The 24,399-nt window shown below is 39.9% G+C and overlaps 2 protein-coding genes across 2 annotated transcripts in view; one reads left to right on the forward strand and one right to left on the reverse strand.

Annotated features, from left to right (window-relative positions):
- The window catches only part of LOC122564933 (spermatogenesis- and oogenesis-specific basic helix-loop-helix-containing protein 2-like), a 15,578-nt gene extending 4,084 nt beyond the window's left edge, over window positions 1-11,494 (forward strand). Inside the window, exons 3-8 of the mRNA XM_043720425.1 lie at window positions 1,284-1,431; window positions 2,307-2,398; window positions 4,738-4,856; window positions 6,146-6,296; window positions 6,382-6,455; window positions 10,403-11,494. Of these exons, the coding sequence (XP_043576360.1) occupies window positions 1,284-1,431; window positions 2,307-2,398; window positions 4,738-4,856; window positions 6,146-6,296; window positions 6,382-6,455; window positions 10,403-10,659 (841 nt within the window). The 3' untranslated portion in view covers window positions 10,660-11,494. The remainder of the gene's footprint in view (window positions 1-1,283; window positions 1,432-2,306; window positions 2,399-4,737; window positions 4,857-6,145; window positions 6,297-6,381; window positions 6,456-10,402) is intronic.
- A 135-nt stretch (window positions 11,495-11,629) lies between these two features.
- Window positions 11,630-24,399, reverse strand: part of LOC122564929 (kelch-like protein 20) — a 43,883-nt gene continuing 31,113 nt past the window's right edge. The window contains exons 7-11 of the mRNA XM_043720424.1: window positions 24,164-24,307; window positions 20,881-21,014; window positions 16,295-16,503; window positions 15,130-15,236; window positions 11,630-13,102 (exon numbers count right to left, since the gene is read on the reverse strand). Of these exons, the coding sequence (XP_043576359.1) occupies window positions 13,018-13,102; window positions 15,130-15,236; window positions 16,295-16,503; window positions 20,881-21,014; window positions 24,164-24,307 (679 nt within the window). The 3' untranslated portion in view covers window positions 11,630-13,017. The remainder of the gene's footprint in view (window positions 13,103-15,129; window positions 15,237-16,294; window positions 16,504-20,880; window positions 21,015-24,163; window positions 24,308-24,399) is intronic.

Raw genomic sequence — 24,399 nt, forward strand, 5'->3', positions numbered from 1 at the left:
CAAATCATTTATGTAAATGACAAAAAGTAGAGGATCCAGCACCGATCCTTGTGGCACTCCACTGGTCACAGGCCTCCAGTCTGAAAAGCAACCGTCCACCACCACCCTCTGTCTTCTACCTTTGAGCCAGTTCTGTATCCAAATGGCTAGTTCTCCCTGTATCCCATGAGATCTAACCTTGCTAATCAGTCTACTGAAGCATTTTTCTCTTGCACTCATCAGGACTGTCAATGAGAATTCTATGTGGAAATGGTGGGGTCTATCAATTAGTGAAAGTAGCTGCAATGCCAAAGTATGCCATGCTGAAAGTTCTACTGCCTGGGAACAAATTTGTAGGACTCAGTTGGGTGGGCTGGAAGCTACAGGTTAATTCATGAGGCCCTGCTGTTTGTAGACAGGGAAAAACATGCATCCACTCTGCAGCTTTCTGAACCCACCAGAATTGGTGCTCACTATTCTTGTCTGGTTGGGGAATTTCCCTGAAAATAATTGGTCAACTAGTCTGGTTTAAAATGTAAAAGACTTTGGCAATTAACTGTCAGTTGTCATTCAACAGATGCATTCCCCATGGCAACACTTCTAATGATCTGCATTGTCCTCATTATAGTATAGATTTCATAGAATCCCTACATTATGTGAGCAGGCCGTTCAGCCCAACAAGTTCACACTGGCCCTCCGAAAAGTAACCCACCCAGACCCAGTCCCCTACCCTATTAATCTGCATTCCCATGACTAATGCACCTAACCTACACATCCCTGAACACTATGGGCAATCTAGCATGGCTAATTCACCCTGACCTGCACAAGTTTGGACTGTAGGAGGAAACCCACACCGACATGTGGAGAATGTATAAACTCCACACACTGTGTGGAGTTTACACATCGAACCCGGGTCCCTGCAGCAGTGGTAACCACTGAGCCACCATGCTGCCCTGAAATGTTGCTTTCTCTTTTTAATCTTTGTGAATAGAATCCAATATGAAGAGCTTCAGTAAACTTTTTTTTATACAGCAAAACTCTTGTTACTAAATTAGTCATGTTGAACTGTACAAAGCCCAAATTTTAAATTTTTAATGTTTTCAATTTAAGTCTTCCCACTGATCCTAGGCAGGTGAGCAACACTGCTCCAGCTCTCCTCTGCCAGATGGGGACAAGGAATTGTTTCCTAGTCCAATCTGTTACATCCAAGTGTAATAAATGTTTAAACCTTCGTGTCTGCTGACCAGAAGGCTACATAGCTACCAGGAATGAACTGTCAGTTTTGGGATCATCACGTTTTGCAGGAAACGGATTAAGAGCAGCTGTGATCAGCTCCGTGATCTGTTGCCGAAATTTGAAGGACGAAGGAATGATATGGCATCCGTCTTAGAGATGACTGTGAAATACCTAGAGCTTGTTCAAACCCTTATCCCACCTCCGGAACAATTGAGAGTGAGTAGACTAGATATAGTTCCTTCTGCTTTTTTAAAAAGTGTATACTAACGCTTTTTATTTACAATTCAGTCGTTCCTCTTTTTTTTTGTATATTACTCCCAACGCCTTCAAGTGGTCTATAATGCTTAATCTTATTAATTCGGCTCTTTTTACTACTTGGTATTTAAGTTCTTTTTCTTCCTAAGATAGTGCTGCATGTGGTAACTTCATAACATTTCACTATGTCTGCACTTCAGTACACATGACAATAAAATTAAATGTAATTACATTTCCAGTCCTGTCCAAGCTTAATGAGAATTGGCTAGCTCAGGAATTGAACCTGGGATTTTTTTTTTGTGTGGTTCTACCAGTCATAACAAACAAGTGGTCAAGCCTTCATCTACTTCTAACTGTTTAAACAAAAATCTCAACACCAGGTTACAGTCCAACAGGTTTGTTTGGAAGTACAAACTTTTGGAGCACTGCTCCTTTGTCACTAGCTACCTGATGAAATGGTGCTCCAAATGCTTTACTTACGAATAATCCTGTAGGACTTAAACCCGGTGTTGTTGTCATTTTTAACTTTATCCACCCCAGTCCAACAATGCCACCTCCACTTACTCTTAACTGTCTGTTCCTAAGAACTAGCAACTAATTGTTCTGTTGTATCCTGGGGTGAAAAACTTATTCTCATGTAGACTAGCATCACATGTTGGCTATCTGTCTACAAACCCTATGATGAGCTGTTATATTAAATACACTCGTTAGCTCCAGCATTTAGTCTAAAATGTACTTATTTAACATTTGAGAATCTGACAGGAGTCTGCAAGCTTGTCAATCTACTCTTAACACCAAGTTATGCCTTTTGTAATGCAAAACTGCTTTTGGTTCAGATTTTATCCATACCTGAAGGACTCTATGAAAAATGGCAAAAGCCGACTCCAGAAAGAAGCAAGAAGACAAAAGGGAAAAGAAAACCGTGCACGTAAGGTTGAAGCAGTGTCCTTCAGATTTGTTCAGTCCTTGGGCACTTTTGTTTGTTTGTTTTTCCACATTTTGGGGCATTGTTCACATATCCCCAAGTGGGAGAAGTTGGAGTTAGACCTGGAGAGTCAGAGGGTAACAGGAGTTATCTGAAACATTTACCCCTCTGTGTTGTTTTTAGGTCCACTCTTATCCACTCCATTTTAGGCAAAATTGAGGACTGCAGATGTTGGAAAAGCACAGCAGGTCAGACAGCATCCAAGGAGCGGGAAAATCGATTTTCCTGCTCCTCTGATGCTGCCTGACCTGCTGTGCTTTTCTAGCACCACTCTAATCTAAAATCTCCACTCCATTTTAGTCTATCTAATCTGGAGTGGCTAGCCAATGGAAACTGAATTGCAGCAATCCCCCTCCAGAACAGTGGGACGGGTTGGTACAGGAGATAAAGCCTTAAAGCTGTAACTGATTTTTGATTTTATTGTTGGCTAAGCTTTACAAAACAATTAGGCCCACAGTTACGAATTTGGAGACTCCTGATCTCGTGCATTTAGAGTCATAGAGTCATCGAGATGTACAGCATGGAAACAGACCCTTCGGTCCAACTCATCCATGCCGACCAGATATCCCAACCCAATCTAGTCCCACCTGCCAGCACCCAGCCCATATCCCTCCAAACCCTTCCTATTCATGTACCCATCCAGATGCCTTTTAAATCTTGCAATTGTACCCAGCCTCCACCACTTCCTCTGGCAGCTCATTCCATACACGTACCACCCTCTACTACTACATGTGCGGAAAAAGTTGCCCCTAAGGTCTCTTATATCTTTGCCCTCTAGTTCTGGACTCCCTGACCCCAGGGAAAAGACTTTGTCTATTTACCCTATCCATGCCTCATGATTTTATAAATCTCTATAAGGTCACCCCTCGGCCTCTGACGCTCCAGCCTGTTCAGCCTCTCCCTATAGCTCAAATCCTCCAACCCTGGCTACATTCTTGTAAATATTTTCTGAACCTTTCAAGTTTGACAAGATCTTGTACAATTCTAAATTCATAACTTTTTTTCTTTTGGAAAATGACAGCAAATGAATCATGACACATTGTCCAATATGATACACTATATAAACATCGGATATCTAGCCTTCTACCAAAGGTCCTCAGCACTTTCCAAACCCATGACCACTTTCACCTAAAAGAACAAGGGCAGCAGTTAATGGGAACACCATCACCTTCAGGTTCCCCTCAGAGCCACACTCCATCCTGACTTGGAAACATATTGCTGTTTCTTCACTGTCACTGGGTCAAAGTCTTGGAATTTGCTTCCCAATGGCATTGTGGGTCAACCCACAGCAGGTGGACTGCAACAGCTTTACTTCATTATCTGCTGAACAAAGAGATCTTGGAGTGCAGGTTCATAGCTCCTTGAAAGTGGAGTTGTAGGTAGATGGGATTAGTGAAGAGGGTGTTTGGTATGCTTTCCTTTATTGGTCAGAGTATTGAGTACAGGAGTTGGGAGGTCATATTGCGGCTGTACAGGACATTGGTTAGGCCACTGTTGGAATATTGCGTGCAATTCTGGTCTCCTTCCTATTGGAAAGATGTTGTCAAACTTGAAAGGGTTCAGAAAAGACTTGCAAGGATGTTGCCAGGCTTGGAGGAGTTGAGCTGAAGGGAGAGGCTGAACAGGCTGGGGCTGTTTTCCCTGGAGCGTCGGAGGCTGAGGGGTGACCTTATCGAGGTTTACAAAATTGAGGGGCATGGATAGGATAAATAGGAAAAGTCTTTTCCCTGGGGTTGGGGAGTTCAGAACTAGAGGGCATAGGTTTAGGGTGAGGGGGAAAGATATGAGAGACCTAAGGGGCAACGTTTTCATGCAGAGGATGGTATGTGTATGGAATGAGCTGCCAGAGGAAGTGGTGGAGGCTGGTACAATTACAATATTTAAAAGGCATTTGAATGGGTATATGAATAGGAAGGGTTTAGAGGGGGCTGGGTGCTGGTAGATGGGACTATCTCTGACTATATGACTACCCCAAGGGCTACACACCACCAATGATTTATGCATACCAATCTCAAGATGGCATCTAAGAATTGCTGTCCCATTACTGGAAGGAGGTATCTGTTCTGACGGTGGGAAAATGGGAGAGAGGAAGGAGTCAAAAGGACATAAAGCTTCCTTTTCAGAAGGACCAAAGACCAGTGAGCAAACCTACATCCAGAACCATAAATGTTTGTCTGGCTCCTGATTTGGATCAGTCAATTCCTCAATTTTTTTTTCCCCAAAAAGATGTGTGTTCTTAATGTAAATGACATTTTCACACTTAAATTTCTTTCATTCAACAGCAAAAAGGAGCCAGTGAGAATGTGCACAATTCAAACTACAAAAGGGAATAAGCAAACCCTGACTGAAAGTGCAGGAATCTCTCAGGATTTGACACAACTGAACATACCAACTCTTTCAGGTTAGCTCTAGTAACTTTTCTCTTTTATCCTGTAACAGGATTAGGGTGTCATTGGCTAGGCAGCATTTATTACCCATCCCTAATTGCCCAGAGGGCAGGTGAGTCACCCACTTTGCTATGGGTCTGGAGTCACATGTCGGCCAGACCAGGTAAGGACTTACTTCCCTAAAGGACATTAGTGAACCAGATGTTTTTTCCAACAATTGGCAATGGATTTGTAGTAGTCATTACTCCTTAATTCTCGATATTTATTGAACGCAAATGCCACCATCTGCCATGGTGAGGTTCTGACCCAGGACCTCTGGGATTAAGTCAGTGACAATACCACTAGGCCATTGCCTATCCCATAAGGGCTGTAGACTCACTTATTTCCTAGCACAAAGTCAAATTGAACTTGATGTAAGGTCAGAAAATAACTTATTTTGAACCAAAAACGATCTTTAAGTGTGTAAACTTTTTTTAAAAAAAAAATCACAACACCTAGCTTGTAGTCCAACAGGTTTATGTGGAGGCTCTCTTTCGAAGGTTTATTTGCCTCCACATAAACCTGTCAGATTATAACCTGGTGTTGTGATTTTTTTTTTAAACTTTGTCCATCCCAGTCCAACACCAGCTCATCCACATGAAGTGTGTAGGCAGATCTCTAATTTGTGCAGCAAGGTCTGCTTAATATAAAGGGAAGGATGATAGCATCAGTGAGGTTAATAGACTGTCAATCCAGAAGCCTGGACTAATGAGATGGAGACAGGCCTTCATATTGCACAATGTACACTAGGAGAGGTTTTTTTTGTTTTTCCTAATTTATTAATTGTTAAATGTGAAACAAAATGTCAGTCTCATTGACAATCTTGGTTTCACATTAGAAGGACCCAGCTAAGTAGTTTAGCACCGAAAGTTTTTCCATCCTTAATATAACCTTTGATCCAAAGTGATGCAATTGTTGAGAGGTCGATTCAGAGTTGGTCATTTTGTATTGAACAACTCATACAAGAAATACCTCACCAACACCATCTCCAGAGCATTTGTGTATGGCTAATGTTCACCTTGCCCATGGTGTGCACATCCTAGGAATGCAAGGAGAAACATGAAAACTGTTTAAAAATCTTTGTATAACATATTTGCAGATTTTGCTCAGGATAAAAAGTGGTTTAATAAATGGCAACTTGATTGCAATGTTAGAAATTAAACCAATCATTTTTCAAACTCTTGTAATAATGGTCAGGTGGTTTTAACATGCTTGCCCTATTGGTTTTAAACAGCAAAAATAAACAGGATTTTTTTTTTTGTAGACCAGCAACCAACACTTTCAGTCATTGGCTCTTCTGAACAACATGAGCCACATCCAATCAAGTGGTTTACAACGCACCCCAGTGCAGACCAAAACCAACAAAATCTTCTGACCACAAGTTCTGAAATGCTTGATCCAGTTCCACAAGATGGGTTTGTGTCTCAGTTGCAACTTTGGGGAGGAGAGTTTCTCAGTATTACATCTTCAGACATTAACTAACTACTAATGTATTTTCAGCCCTACCGTGGAAAGACCAAGTCAACCAGGTAATCTGAGTTCTGACATTCCAGATGAATGGAAAGGCATGCAAGGTGAGGTTGCATTATGCTGTGAAATACATCAAATCAACATTGTTGTAACTGGCAACTTCTTCAGTCATAATTATACAGCATGGAAACAGACCCTTCTGTCCAACTTCTCCACGCTGACCAGATCAGCTAGGAAGGATTTGAAGAGAGTTAAAAGCAAAGAGGACACAAGCAGTCTTTAGCAAATAGAATAAAGGAGAACCCTAAGCTTTCTATAGGTACGTGAGGAATAAAAGGATGACTAGGGTAGGAGTAGGGCCAGTCAAGTGGGAAGTTGAGTGTGGACCCTGTGGAGATAGGAGAGGTGCTAAACGAACACTTCTCATCGGTTTTCAAGTAGGAAAAAGAATATTGTAGAGGAGAAAGATGAGGTACGAGATATTAGACTCCAAAGGATTGAGGTTAGTTACGAACAGGTTTTCAATTCTCGGAGTGAAAGTAGACAAGTCCCCTGGGCCTGATGGGATTTATGAGGATTCTCTGGAAAGTTAGGGAGGAGATAGCAGAGCCATTAGCTTTGATATTTGAGTCGTTGTCTACAGGTTTAGTACCAGAGGACTGGAGGATTGCAAATGTTGTGCCCTTGTTCAAGAAGGGTAGTAGAGATGACCCAGATAATTACAGACTAGTAGGCCTTACTTCTGTAATAGGAAAGGTTTTGGAAAGATTATAAGAGATAAGATTTATTATCATCTAGCGAGCAACAATTTGATTTCAGATAGTCAACATGGTTTCATCAAGGGCAGGTCGAGTCTCACAAACCTCATTGACTTTTTTGAGGAGGTGACCAAGCATTTAGATGAGGGTAGGGCAGTTGGCGTGGTATACATGGACTTCAGTAAAGCCTTTAAGGCTCCACATGGTAGGCTGTTGGAGAAAATTCAGGCATGGGATTGAGGGTGGTTTAGCAGTTTGGATTAGAAACTGCCTTTCTGAAAGAAGGCGCGTGGTGGTTGATGGAAAATATTCAGCCTGGAGTCCAGTTACTAGTGGTGTGCCACAAGGATCTGTTTTGGGACCACAGCTGCTTGTCATTTTTATAAATGACTTAGATGCAGGCATAGGTGGATGCTTGAGTAAATTTGCAGACCACACTAAAGTCGGTGGAGTAGTCGACAGTTTGGAAGAATGTTGCAGGGGGACTTGGATAAACTGCAGAATTGGGCTGAGAGGTGGCAAATGGAGTTCAATGCAGCTAAATGTGAGGTGATGCACTTTGGGAAGAATAACAGGAAGGCAAAGTACTGGATCAATGGAAAGATTCTTGGTAGTATGGATGTGCAGGAGTCCATGTACACTGATCCCTGAAGGTTGCCACCCAGGTTGATAGTGCTGTTAAGAAGCACACGGTGTGTTAGGTTTCACTAGTAGAGGGATTGAGTTCGAGCCACAATATCATGCTGCAACTATACAAAACGCTAGTGCAGCCACACTTGGAATGTTGTGTACAGTTCTGGTCTCCATATTTCTGGAAGGATGTGGAAGCATCGGAAAAAGCGCAGAGGAGATTTACCAGGATGTTGCCTGGTCTTGAGGAAAGGTCTTATGAGGAAAGGCGGAGACACTTGGGTCTGTTCTCATTGGAAAGAAGGCGGCTAAGCGGGGGATTTGATAGAGACATAAGATGATCAGAGGATTAGATATGGTAGACAGTGAAAGTCTTTTTTTCCTAGGATGATGACGTCAGCTTGTATGAGTGGACATAACTACAAATTGAGGGCTGATAGATTTAAGACCGCTGTCAGAGGCAGGTTCTTTACTCTGAGTGGTCAAGGCATGGAATGCCCTGCCTGCCAATGTAGTTAACTCAGCCACATTAGGGAGATTTAAACAATCCTTGGATAAGCACATTGATGATGGGATAGTGTAGGGGAACGAGCTGAGAATAGTTCACAGGTCTGCACAACATCAAGGGCCTGATCTGCGCTGTATTGTTCTATGTTCTGTGATATCTTAAATTAATCTAGTCCCATTTGCCAGATTTGGCCTATATCTGTCTAAACCCTTCCTATTCATGTACCCATCCAGATGCCATTTTAAGTGTAACTGTACTTGCCTCCTCCCCCTCTGGCAGCTCATTCCATACAAGCACCATCCACTGCATGAAAAGTTGCCTCTTGGGTCCTTTTATATCTTTCCCATCTTACTTTAAACCTGTGCCCTCTAGCTTTGTAATCCCCTACCCTGGGAAAAAGACCTTTTTTTGCTATTCACCCTCACCATGCCCCTAAATTTTATAAACCTCCTATAGGGTCAGCTCTCCAACTCCAAAGAAAAAAAAGCCCCAGCCTATTCAGCCTCACCCTATAGCTCAAACCCTCCAATCCCAGTTGCATCCTTTTGTAAATCTTTTCTGAACTCCTTCAAATTTTTAACATCTATCCTATAGGAGGGAGATTTAAATTTAAATGCCATATTCCAAAAGTGGCCTCACCAACGTCCTGCAATGCAACATTACCTCCCAACCCCCGCACGTGTGCAAATTGTCACTGTCTGCAAGCTATCAATTTGGGTCAAATTTCTGAATCCCATTGCGAAGTAGGAACTCTATACCACAACTTGTGTTGCTTCTATCTGTTTTAGCCAGTTCTGTCAATTCTCAGCACTTGAAATAAAATCCCTATTCCTCTGACTTCAGTAATGACACTTATTAACTTTCTCAGTATTTATTTTAACTTATTTGCAGCCAATAATATTTAAGATCTGGAACTTCCTTTTCTTTTTCTGGAGTCAAGATATTATGTGGGGATGTCTAACTTTAAGTCATAGCATGTCCCCTCACTGAATCTACACTGTTTAGTAGGTTGCTGTACAGGTATCACTTGCATTTTGTTTAGAAAAACTTAACTCCTTGATGTGAAGTTTATGCCCTAGAAGAAAAAGCATGTTTCCATTTATATCAAAAAAATACTTTCAAAGTGAATAATCCTAGTTCTTCTAGTCCCCCATAAGCAAAGTCCCTAACTTCTACCAGACTGAATTTTTCCTATCATCTTGACGCATTTTAACAAGTGAACCATATTCAGTATCCAAATGTCACCCTAGCATCTATAAACCTTCATACTTGGAATATCTTTTTAAAATAAATTCACCTTTTGGATAATAGGTGAAAACTATTACCTCCCCTCTGCATTTAATTCCATCCAAATTCAATTCATTGGAAAAACTAAAATTGCTGGAGAAACTAGTTTGGCAGCATCTGCAGAGAGGAAGCAGAGTTAATGTAGAGTCCAGTAATCCACCTCCAAACCAATGTGGCCAAATTGAGTGGGAGGGAAAATCTTTCCCTGTATTTCACTTTCTTACTATTTATTGTGCTGAATATTTGCATATCTGACTCATCATGCAAATATCACTAGGTATAGAAGTCTCTGCTCACAAACATGGAGATTATGGTGTTGTCAGACCATCACTGCTGAACAATGTGGGACTCTAGGATGACAACTAGAAATTGCTGGAGAAACTCTGATCCTGAAGAGTTACTTGAAAATATTGTCTGTCTCTCTTTCTCTCAATGTTAGGTTCACCAAGCCTCAGGAGTGAGTGAGAAGACTGACTTCAGCTAGTGCAGTAATTGAACTGTGCAGCTGTTAGCATTACACTATGTTGTTAACCAATCCCCTAGGCCCACAGGGATCCAGGCATCACTGTTGACAAACCTACAATCCATTGGTGTTTTTTCCCTTTTAAACTACATGCCCATATTGCTATCTTCCCTTCGGCTAATAATCCAATTATTGCAAGTAAGAGCCAATGGTTTAAATTTCAAATCAAATTTAAAACTTCCACTGTGATGGCCTACCTGTTCTGTGCTGTACATTTTTTAAAAGAAAACTGACTTGTATTTGTAACTAACTGTAACATGCTTTCCCATCCCCCTCACCTCCCACCATCACTGAAATAACTTGAGTGGAAAGTGGGCTTAACTTTCTACATGACTATCATTACAGACTCTAATTCCACCACTGCAAACGAAAGCTCGGAGATTCCAACATCAACTATGGATCAAGACAGTTCAATTCTCCCAAGTCAGGCTCCTCCTTCAAAAGTAAAGCCTGAATCACAATCATCCCAAACCCTGGATTTAAATGGGCTAATGACTGAAAAGTCACTGGGAAACTGGCCTGAAGTGGATTTGCCAGTGACAACAAATGAACCATGTCCTGAAGAAGTGGCTATGGTGGACTTGATCATCTTAAGTTTATAACCAATTTAAACCTGGATTATTTTCAAGTATCTTGTCTAATAAGTAGGCATTTCTGGTACAAATATTACTCCGATTGGTGCTACTCCAAGTGATGTTAGGGAGTTATAACCAAGGGTAATATGTTTGTGGAACTAGTTACTGTGCCATAGCCCCACACTTTACTGGTTAGCTGCTGCACGTACTTAACCAGTGCCTACTTCAAAAGTAGATTGTTTTGAATTAAACTGCTATGGCCATAGGTCTGGAACGATCTCCTTTGTGTATTTCTGTATTCTATTTGATGTATCTGCACTGTGTGGTATACCTGTGATACCAAAAGTTGGGCTGTGGACTATTCTTTGACTTTTTTTAATCTGATCAATAACTTGCTTTACTGTAAGTGTTATCTCACATGTTGGGTTGAGACTTCTTCTAAAAACGTGCATAATTTCCTTCATCCTGAAAGCAGTTGGAGGTAAAGTGAAGCAGCATCTGTTGACACTATCAACACTTTATGCCACACATTTGGCTTTGGTGAGTAGGAATTATCCTTTTGGGGGGTCATTTGATTTCAAATGTTTTTGCAGGGAACCCTCATTATTTGAACTTGGTTATGAAGTTTTTTTTTGAGAAGTAGTTGTTGTCAAACATTAAATTCAAATGATAAATGTCCTCTGTTTACACCATTTTGAGAATTTTGTTGCCACAATTGCTCTGGTTAATACCATGGGATTGTAGGTGTTTGTGGAAAATCACTTTTTCAATGCAGTGTACCCTGTTTCCAATAACTTAAATACTTGGGGTAAAATGCTCAAAACTGTAATAGCTTCAGAAATAATGGAGCAGTTGAACTGAGCTTTCAACTTTATTAAATACTGTACAAATTGAACATAAGCTGTTTAAAAATAAATCTGCAAGTTTTGTCACTTTCAGACAATTTAATATTGTGCATTTAAGTAAACTTACTCTGCAATCCTTCAAAGTAAAGGTGCTGAGTCCAGATGTGTTCCTTACAAAGGGTAAAATCAAAAACACAATCTTGGTTTAAAAAAAGAATTGCTCACTTAAAAAATGGACAGTTTCAATAAAAGTAGAGTTTAAGATCACACCTTGTGAATGATGAGCTTGAAGCAAGTTAGCAAATGAAAATAGCAATTCCTAATTTAGAACCATAATGCACTAGTGTCTTACAACTGCATAGCCAAAGAACCCTAAGTTGTTTTTGACTCCTGATACTTAAGTAGAAAATACAATGGATACCATTCAACTTGATTTGAAGTTTGATTTGCTTTTTGTAATGTAACTTGGCTAGGAATGAACCATCAGCTCCTCAGCTCATCCTGCATTCTAATAGAGGCTGGACTTAATAGGTTAGGAACATCACTGTATACATGGATACAACATGACACAACCAACTGCTCTTTAGTTTTGCTAAATGTCTGTGTAACCCTTACATCAAGAATTAGAAAGTGCTTTACAAATTTTGGTCAACTTCAAATTTAAAATTTCACCTGTTTTCCCTTACTAAGTAGGATTCTAGTTGCTTAAATTATCTAATGGTTGCAATTCAGAATCTACATTTCCTTTTACCTTCACTAAGGAAAGAAACATCAACTGGAACCTGCTGAGTTTTTCAAAACTTGATCAGACTTTGAAAGTCTTAGTTTTTGAATTTCAAATATAAAGTGAGTCTCCACATGACTGAATCCTTAACCTTCACTCTTGCCAAACTTGTGGCAAGATCTACATAACCTCATGATATTCGAACAGATTCTGGCTTTCACTTCCACTTTTTTTGGTCAAATTTTGATTTTAAAATCCAGACTGAAAAAATCTGCTATGGCTTTATTACAAAATCAAATATCCATACCTTACTGTCATACTGCAATTTTAAAATAAACTCATGCACCATGTAGGAATGAAAACATCTGCTTCAGGTGACTGATCATTGGCTTTATTTATTGACCCTGAACCAAAGTTGTTTTTTTTTTAGTGCTTCAAATAGTTGTAATTTCATTTAAATTGCATAAATATTGGCAGATTTATCATGCCTGCACAGGTGCCAGAATAAATTAGCTACTTTAAAATAACACTTACCTATGTAGATCACTTACTCAGCACTAGGTGATAAGGCAGCAGGTTTTGTTTTAAGGTGGCTCTAAGGCATTCCTACCAGTTTCTAATACATTGTTCCAACTTTGCAAGAAATGCAACTGCTAGATCTCCATAAATGTTTACAATGTATAAAATTGCTAGATTATATAATGCACTTATTACAGAAAGTACTCCTGTGTATGCCACTTAATCCACTTGGAATCAGATGATTGTCTTTTTGTAACAATGCTATTGTAAATGGATAAACTCTTAATTCTGAAGAGTTCACCAAATGTGAGACTCGCATTGTGTCATCTTCACTACACCAACTCCACCTCCAAGCCGTCTGTAATTCATACTTCCAAAGAGCCTGAGGGAATAAATCAATTCAAAATTAAAACAGTTAAATTTAGAGTACTGCACAAACTAAATAAATAAACCCATTGAAATCTTGTTTGACTATTACTTGAAGGAAAATGGTATTGGAGAGGACAAAATACTTTAATTTGCATGAAAAATAGAAATTGGTAATTCTTTGTCTGATTAATTCAGTAAGATTTTAAATTTAAGTGTACAGAGTGGTGAGTGCTAGATTTATGCTCAAAGCATTTGAGATTACCTTCATTCAACAAGATTGTACTTGGCTGCTTTCATTGCCAAACTACAGGTTTGTAGTTATGATGAAGCAATGTTATAAACTGCCTATGGAATGGGAATGGTACAGTAAGTATATGGATACTGTCTTGTTTTCCCTTTTGCTGAAATTTATTTTCCCATCAGTTACTGAGATGAATGTGAATATTCTAGAGACTTTTCTTTGCAATGTACTGGTTGCAGTAGTAGAAACACATTCTTAGTCATGGTAATTTTGGTCATCGACAAGTAGCATGTGGCTTGATGTGACGATCATAACCACAATGTACTGATCAAATTTTCCACTCTGCCATAATGTTGAAGGATTTGTTTGTGAACAAACCAAGTAAGGCTGACTTATTGACTGTGCAGTGGCTGATAGATAATTCAAAGCAAAGTGACTGTTAGATATGCTGGTGCCTGTAATATGGGATTCTATGTTGCACAGGGTGTACTAAGTAAGTTGTGTGTTAAACTAAAAATATTCCCTACAAATGAAAAACAAAATCACTTGTAGCTTCGATGGCACTCTGTTCAGCCAAAACAAACAGTTTAACTTAAACCCAAAAGAACTGCAGATGTTGTAAATCAGAAATGAAAACAAAAGTTGGTGGAAAAGCTCAAAGTCTGGTAGCATCTGTGAAGAGAAGTCAAAGTTAACGTTTTGGGGCCAGTGACCCTTCTCAAAGTTTAATTTACTGAAAGCCAAAATTGCAGAATCTAGATATGCAACCCAGCATCATACCAAGGAAATTGAATTGTAGGAGGTACCATATTTCGGACAGCACATCACGCGGCACAGTGGTTAGCACTGCTACCTCACCGTGCCAGTGACCCAGGTTCAATTCCCACCTCGACTGACTGACTGACTCACACATTCTCCCTGTGTCTGTGTGGTTTTCTCCCACAGTCCAAAAATGTGCAGGTTAGGTGAATTGGCCATGCTAAATTGCCCGTAGTGTTAGGGAATGCACTTCGGCAGGTCGGTGTGAACTTGTTGGGCCGACGGGCCTGTTTCCACACTAAGTAATCTAATCTAAAAAAAAATCCACATTCCTATATGCCTGGGCAAGTGAAAATGCTAGCAAGTGATCTGATATGACCCTTTTTAGCTAATCACTTGGGCCGCTGTGAAATGGAAGAGATGCTGAAGTTAATTCAAGTTTTTGTGCCTTTTGGATCAATCAAGGACCTCTCTCGAATGAAACTGAAGAATGGGGTTGATGCACACCAAAGGATTTGAGTTACACACTGGCATTGGAGTCTCAACCTATTGCTACCGTATGTCAATGTACTTCATGAAATTAGAATTTCTGGAAAACTTTTGTTTTTAAACAATACTCTATTTATTGCTGTAACTGAAGCCATTGTACTGTGTACGTAGTTCTGTCTGTTCCATTCTGCAATTGCTGAACTTCACACGAGTTACAAAAGCTAATCAAAAGGCTCAATTTTACATCTTTTGAAAGTCTAACTTGGTTACTATAGTTATTTATCTAATAAAAGCAAAATACTACAAATGCTGGAAGTCTAAAACAAACACTGAAAATTCTGAAGAATCTCAGGTCTGGCAGCATCTGTGGAAAGAGAAAGCATTAATAGTTCAACTCCAGTTTGACAACTCTTCTGTTCTGAAGTCATTGGATTTATTCCTCTCTCCACAGATGCTGCCAGACTTGACGTTTCTCCAGCATTTTCTATTTTTGTTTGAAATTAAAGAAGCTCCACTTCTCGGGAGTAGTAAACATTTGGACGTGTTTGTACCTCCAAGTATTTGCATCAGGATCAAATACTTCAACCGTTTTTAAGTAGGTTGTACCATCAAAACCACCAACTGCCATCAAAAGTCCATTTACAACAGCGAGACCAACCTGTGTAGGGTGAGGAAAAAAATCAATTAAACATTTTTAATTACTTGTTAAGAACCAGGGTGTTGATAGTTCAATAAATAAATGCTAATACAAGCAACTTGCTCGTAAAATAATGTTGATGTATCAGATCATGTGACAAAGGAACAGGATTATCTGAGGGGATAATCAGACACAAGGAATGAAATAACCTTTTTTCCCCCCTCAGTGTTTGATTGGATTCTATGAGGGAAAACAAAAGTTATTTCATTCCTTGTGCCGGATTGTCAGCAGTTAACTGCTAACACTAGATTGTGGGCATCTATCTGCTCAATAAAGGTCACTGTACAGTGAACAAATGAGACTTTGTCTAAACAGATTAGCTTTGATACCCAGACATCAGCAGCAATGTTACACTCGCAATGTCAGATTTTTCTACAGTGGGAGCAGGAGAGTGGGGTATATGTGTGGGAGCTGCGCAGGGGGTGGGGTGTGTGTAGGTGGGGTGGGGGGAATTAAGAATATAAACAGCCCTAGTATAGATTTTGTCAAATCATTTGATGCTTTGTAGATGTACAAATTGTATTATTCAATGAGGGTACAGTACATTCATGCCCCATTTTCATTTTTATGAGGCTCCACATCACAACCAGCAGAGATGGAACAGTGTACATTTGTCAGCTTGTTTTAGAATGGCACTTAATAAAAGGACATTTATTTTCTACAGAAGATTGAAGACTTCACATTGGGGCCAAGAGGAAATGCCTTTTCAATTTGGAGATGCTGTACAGCATCAGAAATGCAAACAATGCTGGCTGCATTGAAAAAGGTGAAACACTAGACATCCAGAAGTTACAACAGATTAATTTCTGGAACAGTAAATGAAATTGTATCCGTCACCAATAGTAGCTGATCTGATGGGGTTATACTCTTGTCTGCTTTTCATATTTTATTAGATTCCATTCTGTTTGAATCAAAGCTGCAGTTCTGAGATGGCACTTTCATACCAAGAGTCTGTGGTCTGCTAAATACATTTTCAAAAGCATGTACATGCAACACAACTGACCTTAGTGCACACTTACCCCACTCCGTCTGGAGGTCATAGCAACCACTGGAGACCACTGATTGGTTCGAAGATTGTATCGCTCAGCACTGCTAAGCTCAGTTGTGTCATCACGTCCTCCGACTGCATAGATCATGTCCTGGAATACAGCACAGCCAAGATGCTTTCGCCTTGTCCCCATGGGTGAACAAGGAGACCAGCGATTCTCCTGAGGAATGAAGCGTTCAACTGAAAAGTATAAACATTCCATAAACCCAACAAGTTAAATCTTGCTGCAGTGTTGGAGTAAAGTAAGTTATTGGCGTACTGTAATATTGATATTTTAAATAACATATGCGATACAAAAAAAGTAACTTTCCTGAGAAAGATTGCAGGCTTTTATTTGCAATAATATTTGGTATACCTGTAGAGGTACTCCCAAGTTCATATAATTAAGGTAGGAAGGATATCCACCCATTTCAATTATAGGAACAGGAGTAGGCTATTCAGACTCTCAAGACTGCTCTGTTATTCAATGAGATCATGGTTGATCTGTGGCCTAACTCTACATACCTGCCTTTGGACCATACACTTGAATGCCTTTGCTTAATAAAAAATCTCAGATTTAAAATTGACAACTGATCCAGCATCTACTGCTTTTTGTGAAGCAAGTTCCAAACCTCTGCCACCCTTTGTATACAGTAGTGCTTCGTAACATCTTTCCTGAACAGTCTAGCCCTAAATCTCAATGTCCCCGATTTCTAGAAACCCCAACTAATGGGAATCGTATCTTTATTTATTCTGTATTTTCCCATTTAAATCTTGAAGACTTCAAATCACATCACTCCTTACCTTTCTAAACTGTAGAAACAAAGGCTAATTTGTATAATCGCTCCTCATACCTGAACTTCAGGAATTAAGTTATCATTCATCTAAACCTACATAGTTCTTCCTGAAAGGCCAGTGTTTCTTCCTAAGTGTGGTACCCAGATCTGTTCTCAGTTTCTAAGTGGGTCTAACCAGGACTGTGTATAACTGCAGTATAACTCCTACATCCTTCTACTCCAGAGCTCTTGATATAAAGGCCAGAATTCCATTAGCTTTCTTGATGTTTCCTGCTTGTGACATGTTAGAGATATGAACTCCCTAAGTCTCTTTGAACATCCACTGTATTTAACTTCGCACCATCTAGAAAGTGCCCTGATCTATCCTTTTTCAGTCCAAACTAGATAATCCTACACTTGCTTACACTGAACTCCATCCACCACAGTTTTGCCCATTCACTTAATGTGTCCATTTCCCTTTGTAACTTTATGCTATCATCTACACTGTCTCTAATACCATCTAACTGTGTCAACAGCAAATTTGGATATATGACTTGCTCTGCCATTTTCCAAGTCATTAATAAATATGATTATTTGAGGCACTAACAGATCCTTGTGGGATAGGATTGGTCATGTCCTGCTAATTTGAGCACCTAGCCATTATCCCTATTTTCTGTAGCCTGCCACTCAGATCAATTTCCCAGCAATGTCAGTAACCTGCCCTGAATTCTGTGGGCTTCTGATGTAATTCAGAGTCTCTCATGCGGGATTTTATCAAACATCTTATTGAAACCCATACATAGACAACATCTATTGATTTTCCCAGGTTAACTAGCTTAATCACCTCTTCCAAAAATGGAATGAGGTTGGTCAGGCATGACCTAATTGCCACAAATCCATGTTGGCTCACTGTGATTAACTTAAAATTTCCAAGGTGTTCAGTTACCCCATCCTTAATTATATAGGCTTCAATAATTTTCCCACCACAGATGTTAAGCTAACTGTCTGTAATTCTCTGGTTTTTCACTTCTGTCCTTCTTCAAAATTGGAGTGACAAATGCAATGTTCTAAGCCAGAGGGTTAGCTCCTGTATCTGGGGAACTCTGAAGATTATAGTTAAAACATCTACAATGTGCTCCATTACTCCCCTTTAACATCCTCGGTTGGAAACAGTGCCGTGCCGGGGATCTGTCACGCTTTAAAATTCCATTAATTTCCTCACTGCTGATGTTTTACTAATGTTAATTTTATTCAGTCTCTTTTCTTGTCATTTGCTGTATTCTATCATTTAAAAAGTCTATAATCACAGATAACCACTTTGACATCTTCTGTGAAAGGATAAGGTAAGCGTGAGATTAGAGTGCTGGCACAGTAGGATGCTAGTTAAGGAGTCAGGTGTGTAATGGAGGGTGTAGGATAGGTCGGGGTGGGTGCAAGCAATCGGGCTTGGCAAAGAGTGTGGCGTTTGGCAGGGAGTTTAATCTAAAGGGGGGGGGGGGGTGTTTCCTCCCAGAGGGTTTTGCAGCTCCTGAGCGTGTAAGATATTTGCGGTTCAGTTGGAGGTGTGTGAGAGGTAATTGAAGGTCAGTTGAATAGTTTCTCTGGAGTTAGGTTAGGTATAAAATAGTCTAAATTTTGCCCAAGTTACTACCTACTTATCAGAGCAGGACCCTCAGAATTCTGATTTAAATGAATACTTTGGAGATTTCCAGGCACAGTGGAATAGCTTTGCACAATCTTCAATTTCCCAGGCCATTCCTTTGGAGTCTGCTAAGATGGGGATTCTGTCGGGTTCCTATACACAACACCTATCTACACTTCAGAAATGATTATCTGGTGATCAGAAATTTCTCCAAGTTGTATTATTACAATTTAGCTTTTTCATGCTGCTTGCACATTTATGTTCTACTTTTATTGCATTTGCTGTCTTGAGCATACATCTAAGATCTCATGGCAGTATGTGAAGAGTAAAGAAGGTTGCCAGATGTCCTGACTAACATTTATCCTTGGCCCAAGACCACAAAAACAGTCCACTTAGTCATTCGTCTCATCGCTGTTTCTTCTGTGTAAACTGCCAACACATTTCTTTGTTTCACAGTAGATACCACACTTTAAATAAATTCACTAGCTGTGCACACTTCAGGATTCCAGAGATTATAAAAGACACTAAACAAATGTAAAGGTCCATCTTTTTTGGCAGAAAATAAATTCTTAGTTTTCTTCTTTCCAGACTGAAAGATCCAAGTTTCTAATATTGTAACTACAACTCCATTCTCCATGGGATCACTCTCTGAACTGCTTCCAGTGCTCAGGCGGTCTCAAGTATCTTGTTGAACTCACTAGAGGACACAGTGTTCAGAAAAGTATAAAACTGAGTTTCTCTAGACATCTTCTGACTTGCAAAACGTATTCTTTTGGTTGTAAGTTCATTATTGTTGCTATGTGCAATACATTGCATCGGTCTATATTCAATTCTATTTACCATTTTCCTACCTATGTTCAAATATCATCCAAATCATCTGACTTCCCTCTCAGCTGCTTGCTCAGAAATTAAGTGACCCTCCTAGTTTGGTATTATGCCCATATATCACCAGACATTTTTAGTTATGAGGTAAGGCTAGACATACCAGCCCTGATTACTGATAACTCTACTCCATTTGGAACAACTCCCTACAATTTTACTTCCTTCAGTCCATTTCTAAGCCCAAATCCAAATATTGCTGACATCAAATGGTGGCCTTCAATGCATAGCCTTGTTGGATGTTTTTTGGAAGTCTAGTTGCACTATAATCATAACGCTTTTCACAATGCACAAATCCACTGACATTAAATTATTAAACCAGGTGATAGAAAGATAATGTTTTTGAAAAGATCACAAAGTAAAATTATTTTGTTCTTCAACCTCAAAACACTACAGCTACAGACCATGTTATATTGCATAAATAGTGAACTGGGGAGAAACATGGTCAGTTTTTTTGAAGTGTTAGTTTAACTTAACATTATATCAAAATAAAATGATAATTCCTGAGAGGCTTGCTATCAATGTGTCTCTGACACCAGTATTCCAAACTAGCCCAATCTCCCCAACTGTGAGAAGGACCCAGAGAACAAATTTGAACAGTTTGTACATAGTTATCGATGGATCTCAAACCCAGACACAAAACCAATATGAAATTATGTTAAAAAATGACTACTGAATTACTAATCTCATTTCAGGACGGATGTTGTGGATGAGAAAGTGAAAGACACAACCACAGTAGCGTCTCAATATACGAACGACCCCGTTCACGTACAAATCAGTTTACGAACAGGATTGTACGTAAAATTTTGCTTCAACGTACGTATGAAATTCAAGGTACGAACGCAAAAAGCCCGTGTGCAACCACGTAGTTTCATTGTTCTGCTTTGCTACATGCTTGTTGAACGCAAAAGCTCCCGGGGCCCTGTGAGATCTCATTTAGTCTTTGGCGCGTGCGCTGTGAACAGCCGTCCAAGCATTGCCGAACATTGGGAAAAATTGATTCAGTTCGCGAACTTTTCGGTTCGCGAACCGGGTGTTGGAACGGATTAAGTTCGTAAGTCGAGGCGCTACTGTAGTTACGTTTTAAGGTTACAGAGAATTGGGACGGTAGACAGAAGATTTAAACTCCATCTGACGATTCTTTTTAAAAGAAGAACACATTTTAACGGACTAACATCACCATCTCTAATGTTTACGAGGGAAAGATAAAAAGATAAGATCAGTCTGTAGTAGATCTATTGTTGTGACTAATCTCAATTATTTTGTTTTGACATACATTACCTGTATTCAATGGAGATGTTCCATCTGAGCCCCCAATAGCATAGAGATGTCCACCAAGGACTGCCACAGCTACCCCAAGGCGCCGAGTGCTCATTGGGGCTACTCTCATCCATTTATTTTCCTTAGGATCAAACCTGGCAAAATAATAAATGGGCTACAAATTTGTATCTCTCTAATCCTATGAACTTATTGTTTAAATCAACCCTTTAAGCAGGCAGTGTCACAATTAATGCTGTATGTATATAATAGTCACGTAGAATTCAACTGAGACACTTCTTTTGGGAAAACGGCATGAGTTGACCTATTCATCGGCAGCGGTTTTGATGGGTTGGCACTTGTACTGAATTTGGTCCCAAAGTGAAATCCAAAAAAAAGATTGTGGCAATCAAAATAAAGTAAGAAAAAAAAAATCAAAAGAATTAATGTCAAAAATGTATTCATTTTCCAACATTACAAGCTGCATGCGTTTACAATGAAACAAAATCATTAACATCTCCAAAACTGTACTTTAGTTCTGAAACTGTTGAGTTTTGATCTCGACAAAACCAGAATCAATTTTTATATCAATAACGTTGTTTTCAGACCAAAAATAAAAAGTGTAGTTGACTTCTACCCATGTATTTACAGTAACTTATTGCCCTCTCCTTACATGCATGTTTTGCCAATGATTCGCTTTCCTCACCACAAAAGGGAATATCTGAAGTTGGTAATGGATTTCTGGTCACTGTAAAAGTGTTTAACTTTTACACATCAATCTGAACAGCAAGTACAATGTGATTCCCCTAGTGTCAGTCATGTCCAATCTGGTTCTCACTCAGCAGTCACATACAATAATCCAGTATGGGTCACTGGGTAGTGAATGATCGGGAGTAGACTCCAGATTTCCTTTTCTTCGCTTCGGGCTCTAGTTAACAATAATGCCCTAGTCTGAGCAAACCGAACCAAATATAGACCAATTCTTGAACTTGTAGGAGAAGGCGAGGACTGCAGATGCTGGAGATCAGAGCTGTTCAATTCTTGAACTTGTTAATATAGTTATTGATAAGCCAGGGGAACTCACAGCACTTGTTTAAAGCAATTAAAATATGGATCTTATTAAAATATCAGGAGGGGTCTTGACAAGGTAAATGCAGAGAGGATGCTTTCTCTCATTGCAGAATCTTGAACTGGGGCCACAGTTTAAAAATAAAGGGCCTCCTTTTTAAGACAAAGATAGGAATTCCTTCCTTCAGAAAATTATTAATGTTTAGAATTCTCTTCTATGGAGAATAGTGGAAGTTTGTCCTTCATTAAAATACTGGCCAAATTGGAAAGATTTTTGTTTGTCAAGGGTTAGCAAGGATAGTCAGCAAAGTGAACTTGAAGCCACAATGAGATCAGCCATGATCTTACTGAATGACAAAGCAGGCTTAAGGCACCAAATGTCCAATTCCTGCTCCTAATTCTTTTTGATCTTTCATTCTTATTCATGTTTAATTAGTTTAAACTCCACAGCTATCAGTTCACCCTGCAAAGTTTGCCTCCTTGCTGTCCAAGTACTTGGATGTGCAGATGAACAAAATCCTCTTTGGAAACTCCAAAATGTGTAAGGGGTACTCTTGGAAATTAATAAAATAAAACCAATGATTGTCCAGCTAGGATTACTGAACTTCAGAATACTCTGGAGTTTAGTGTGATGAAAACAGCATATACCAAAATGCCTACCTCTCCAAGTCCGATCAATTAAACAGTTTCTTTTTCGTGCAATTGTAGCTTGGATTACAAACATGCCACAGATGTTTTCATTCATTCACTCTCAGAATTTGGGCATCACTGTAAGACCAGCCATTTAATGCCCTTCCCTAACTGCCTCAAACGGTGATGGTGTTGAACCACTGCAGTCTATTTGGTGAAGACACACCCTTGCTGCTGTTAGGCACCAAGTCAGCATGATATGTGGCTTGGAGGGGAACTTGTTTCATAGTGGGGCTCCCATGTTGCCTTTGCCTTTCGAGATGGTACAAGTTGACTCTGCCAAAATTATTACTATATCACTTTGCACTCAGAATAACTGAAAAGATTAAACTTACCTTCTCTTTCCCATCTCATAACCTTTAGGCAATATACATTCATGTCAAATTACTAATTAAAGAACACGTTTCAACCCTTACAAGCTGAACTCATGTATCAGGAAACTATAGGGTGATCAGCACATCACATCAAACACACTGCCAGAAAATACATGGGCAGAATTAACCTATTCAGACCATCAAGGTGGCTCCACCATTTGATCTTGGCTGATACGTTTCTCAACTTCATTCTCCTGCCTTCTCCCCCCAAACTCTCGATTCCCTGACTCATCAAGGACCTCTCTCTGTTTTTAATACATTTAATGACTTGGTCTCTGCAGCAATGAAATTAGATTTCCTACAGTATGGAAACAGGCCCTTCGGCCCAACAAGTCCACACCGACCCTCCGAAGAGTAACCCACCCAGACCCATTCCCTGACCCTATATTTACCCCTGACTAATGCACCCAACACTATGGGCAATTTAGCATGACCAATTCACCTGACCTGCACATCTTTAGATTGTGGGAGGAAACCAGAGCACCCAGAGAAAACCCACACAGACACAGGGAAAACGTGCAAACTCTACTTAGACTGTCACCCGAGGAGGGAATCGAACCCGGGTCCCTGGCGCTGTAAGGCAGCAGTGCTAACCACTGAATCACCTCGGATTCACCGCTCTCTGGCTGAAGAAATTCTTCCTCATCTCAATAAGCCGCAAGTTTCTTGAAAGCACCATAACCTATTAAATGGAGGCTCCATCATTTGGAGCTGCAGAGTTTCAGCAACCTCTTCACTCAATCGTGATCGATATCAAACCACGAATATTTGAGATGATCCAGTCTTCAGGCAGCATCTGTCTTACCAAGACATAGTGTTCATTGATTATTTCAGCATGTTAAAAGGATGTGTGCAGGACAGCTTGAAGTATTAACTAAGTCTGATATGTGCACGCTGTAAATCAGACCTGCTCTCAACAATTCTGTAAGATACAGAAGTTTTAGCTGACACAGCTGCCCCTCTGTCACTCTCCTCGCAGAAGCCAAAGCTCTGGCTTTAATCATCGCCCAGCTTTTCCCTTTGTATTGTGTATGAAACTCAGGAAACTCTTCTACTGCGTGGTTAGAACAGCTAAATGAGGAAAGAGAACTGAATAGACAGAGGTTTGCTCTGTCTCAAACGTAAACAAACAACTCATCTCTGTCACAGTAACTAAGGCATCCTTCAGGACTTACCGTTCCACGATATTAAGGCAGGACACTCCATCCTGACCTCCAACGGCATACAGGTACCCTCCAAGTACAGCTACCCCTACACTTGTTCTGCATGTGCTGGTCGGAGCTACATCACTACTCCACTGGTTTGTCTTTGGGTCATACCTTAGCAATAGAAGAGAAATAATTGAGGAATTAAAAGGCAGGGGGTACGCAAGCAAACTGAAAGTTCTAATACTTGCCATTGTTCAGAATGT

Source organism: Chiloscyllium plagiosum, chromosome 30, assembly GCF_004010195.1.
Source record: "Chiloscyllium plagiosum isolate BGI_BamShark_2017 chromosome 30, ASM401019v2, whole genome shotgun sequence".
NCBI lineage: Eukaryota > Metazoa > Chordata > Chondrichthyes > Orectolobiformes > Hemiscylliidae > Chiloscyllium > Chiloscyllium plagiosum.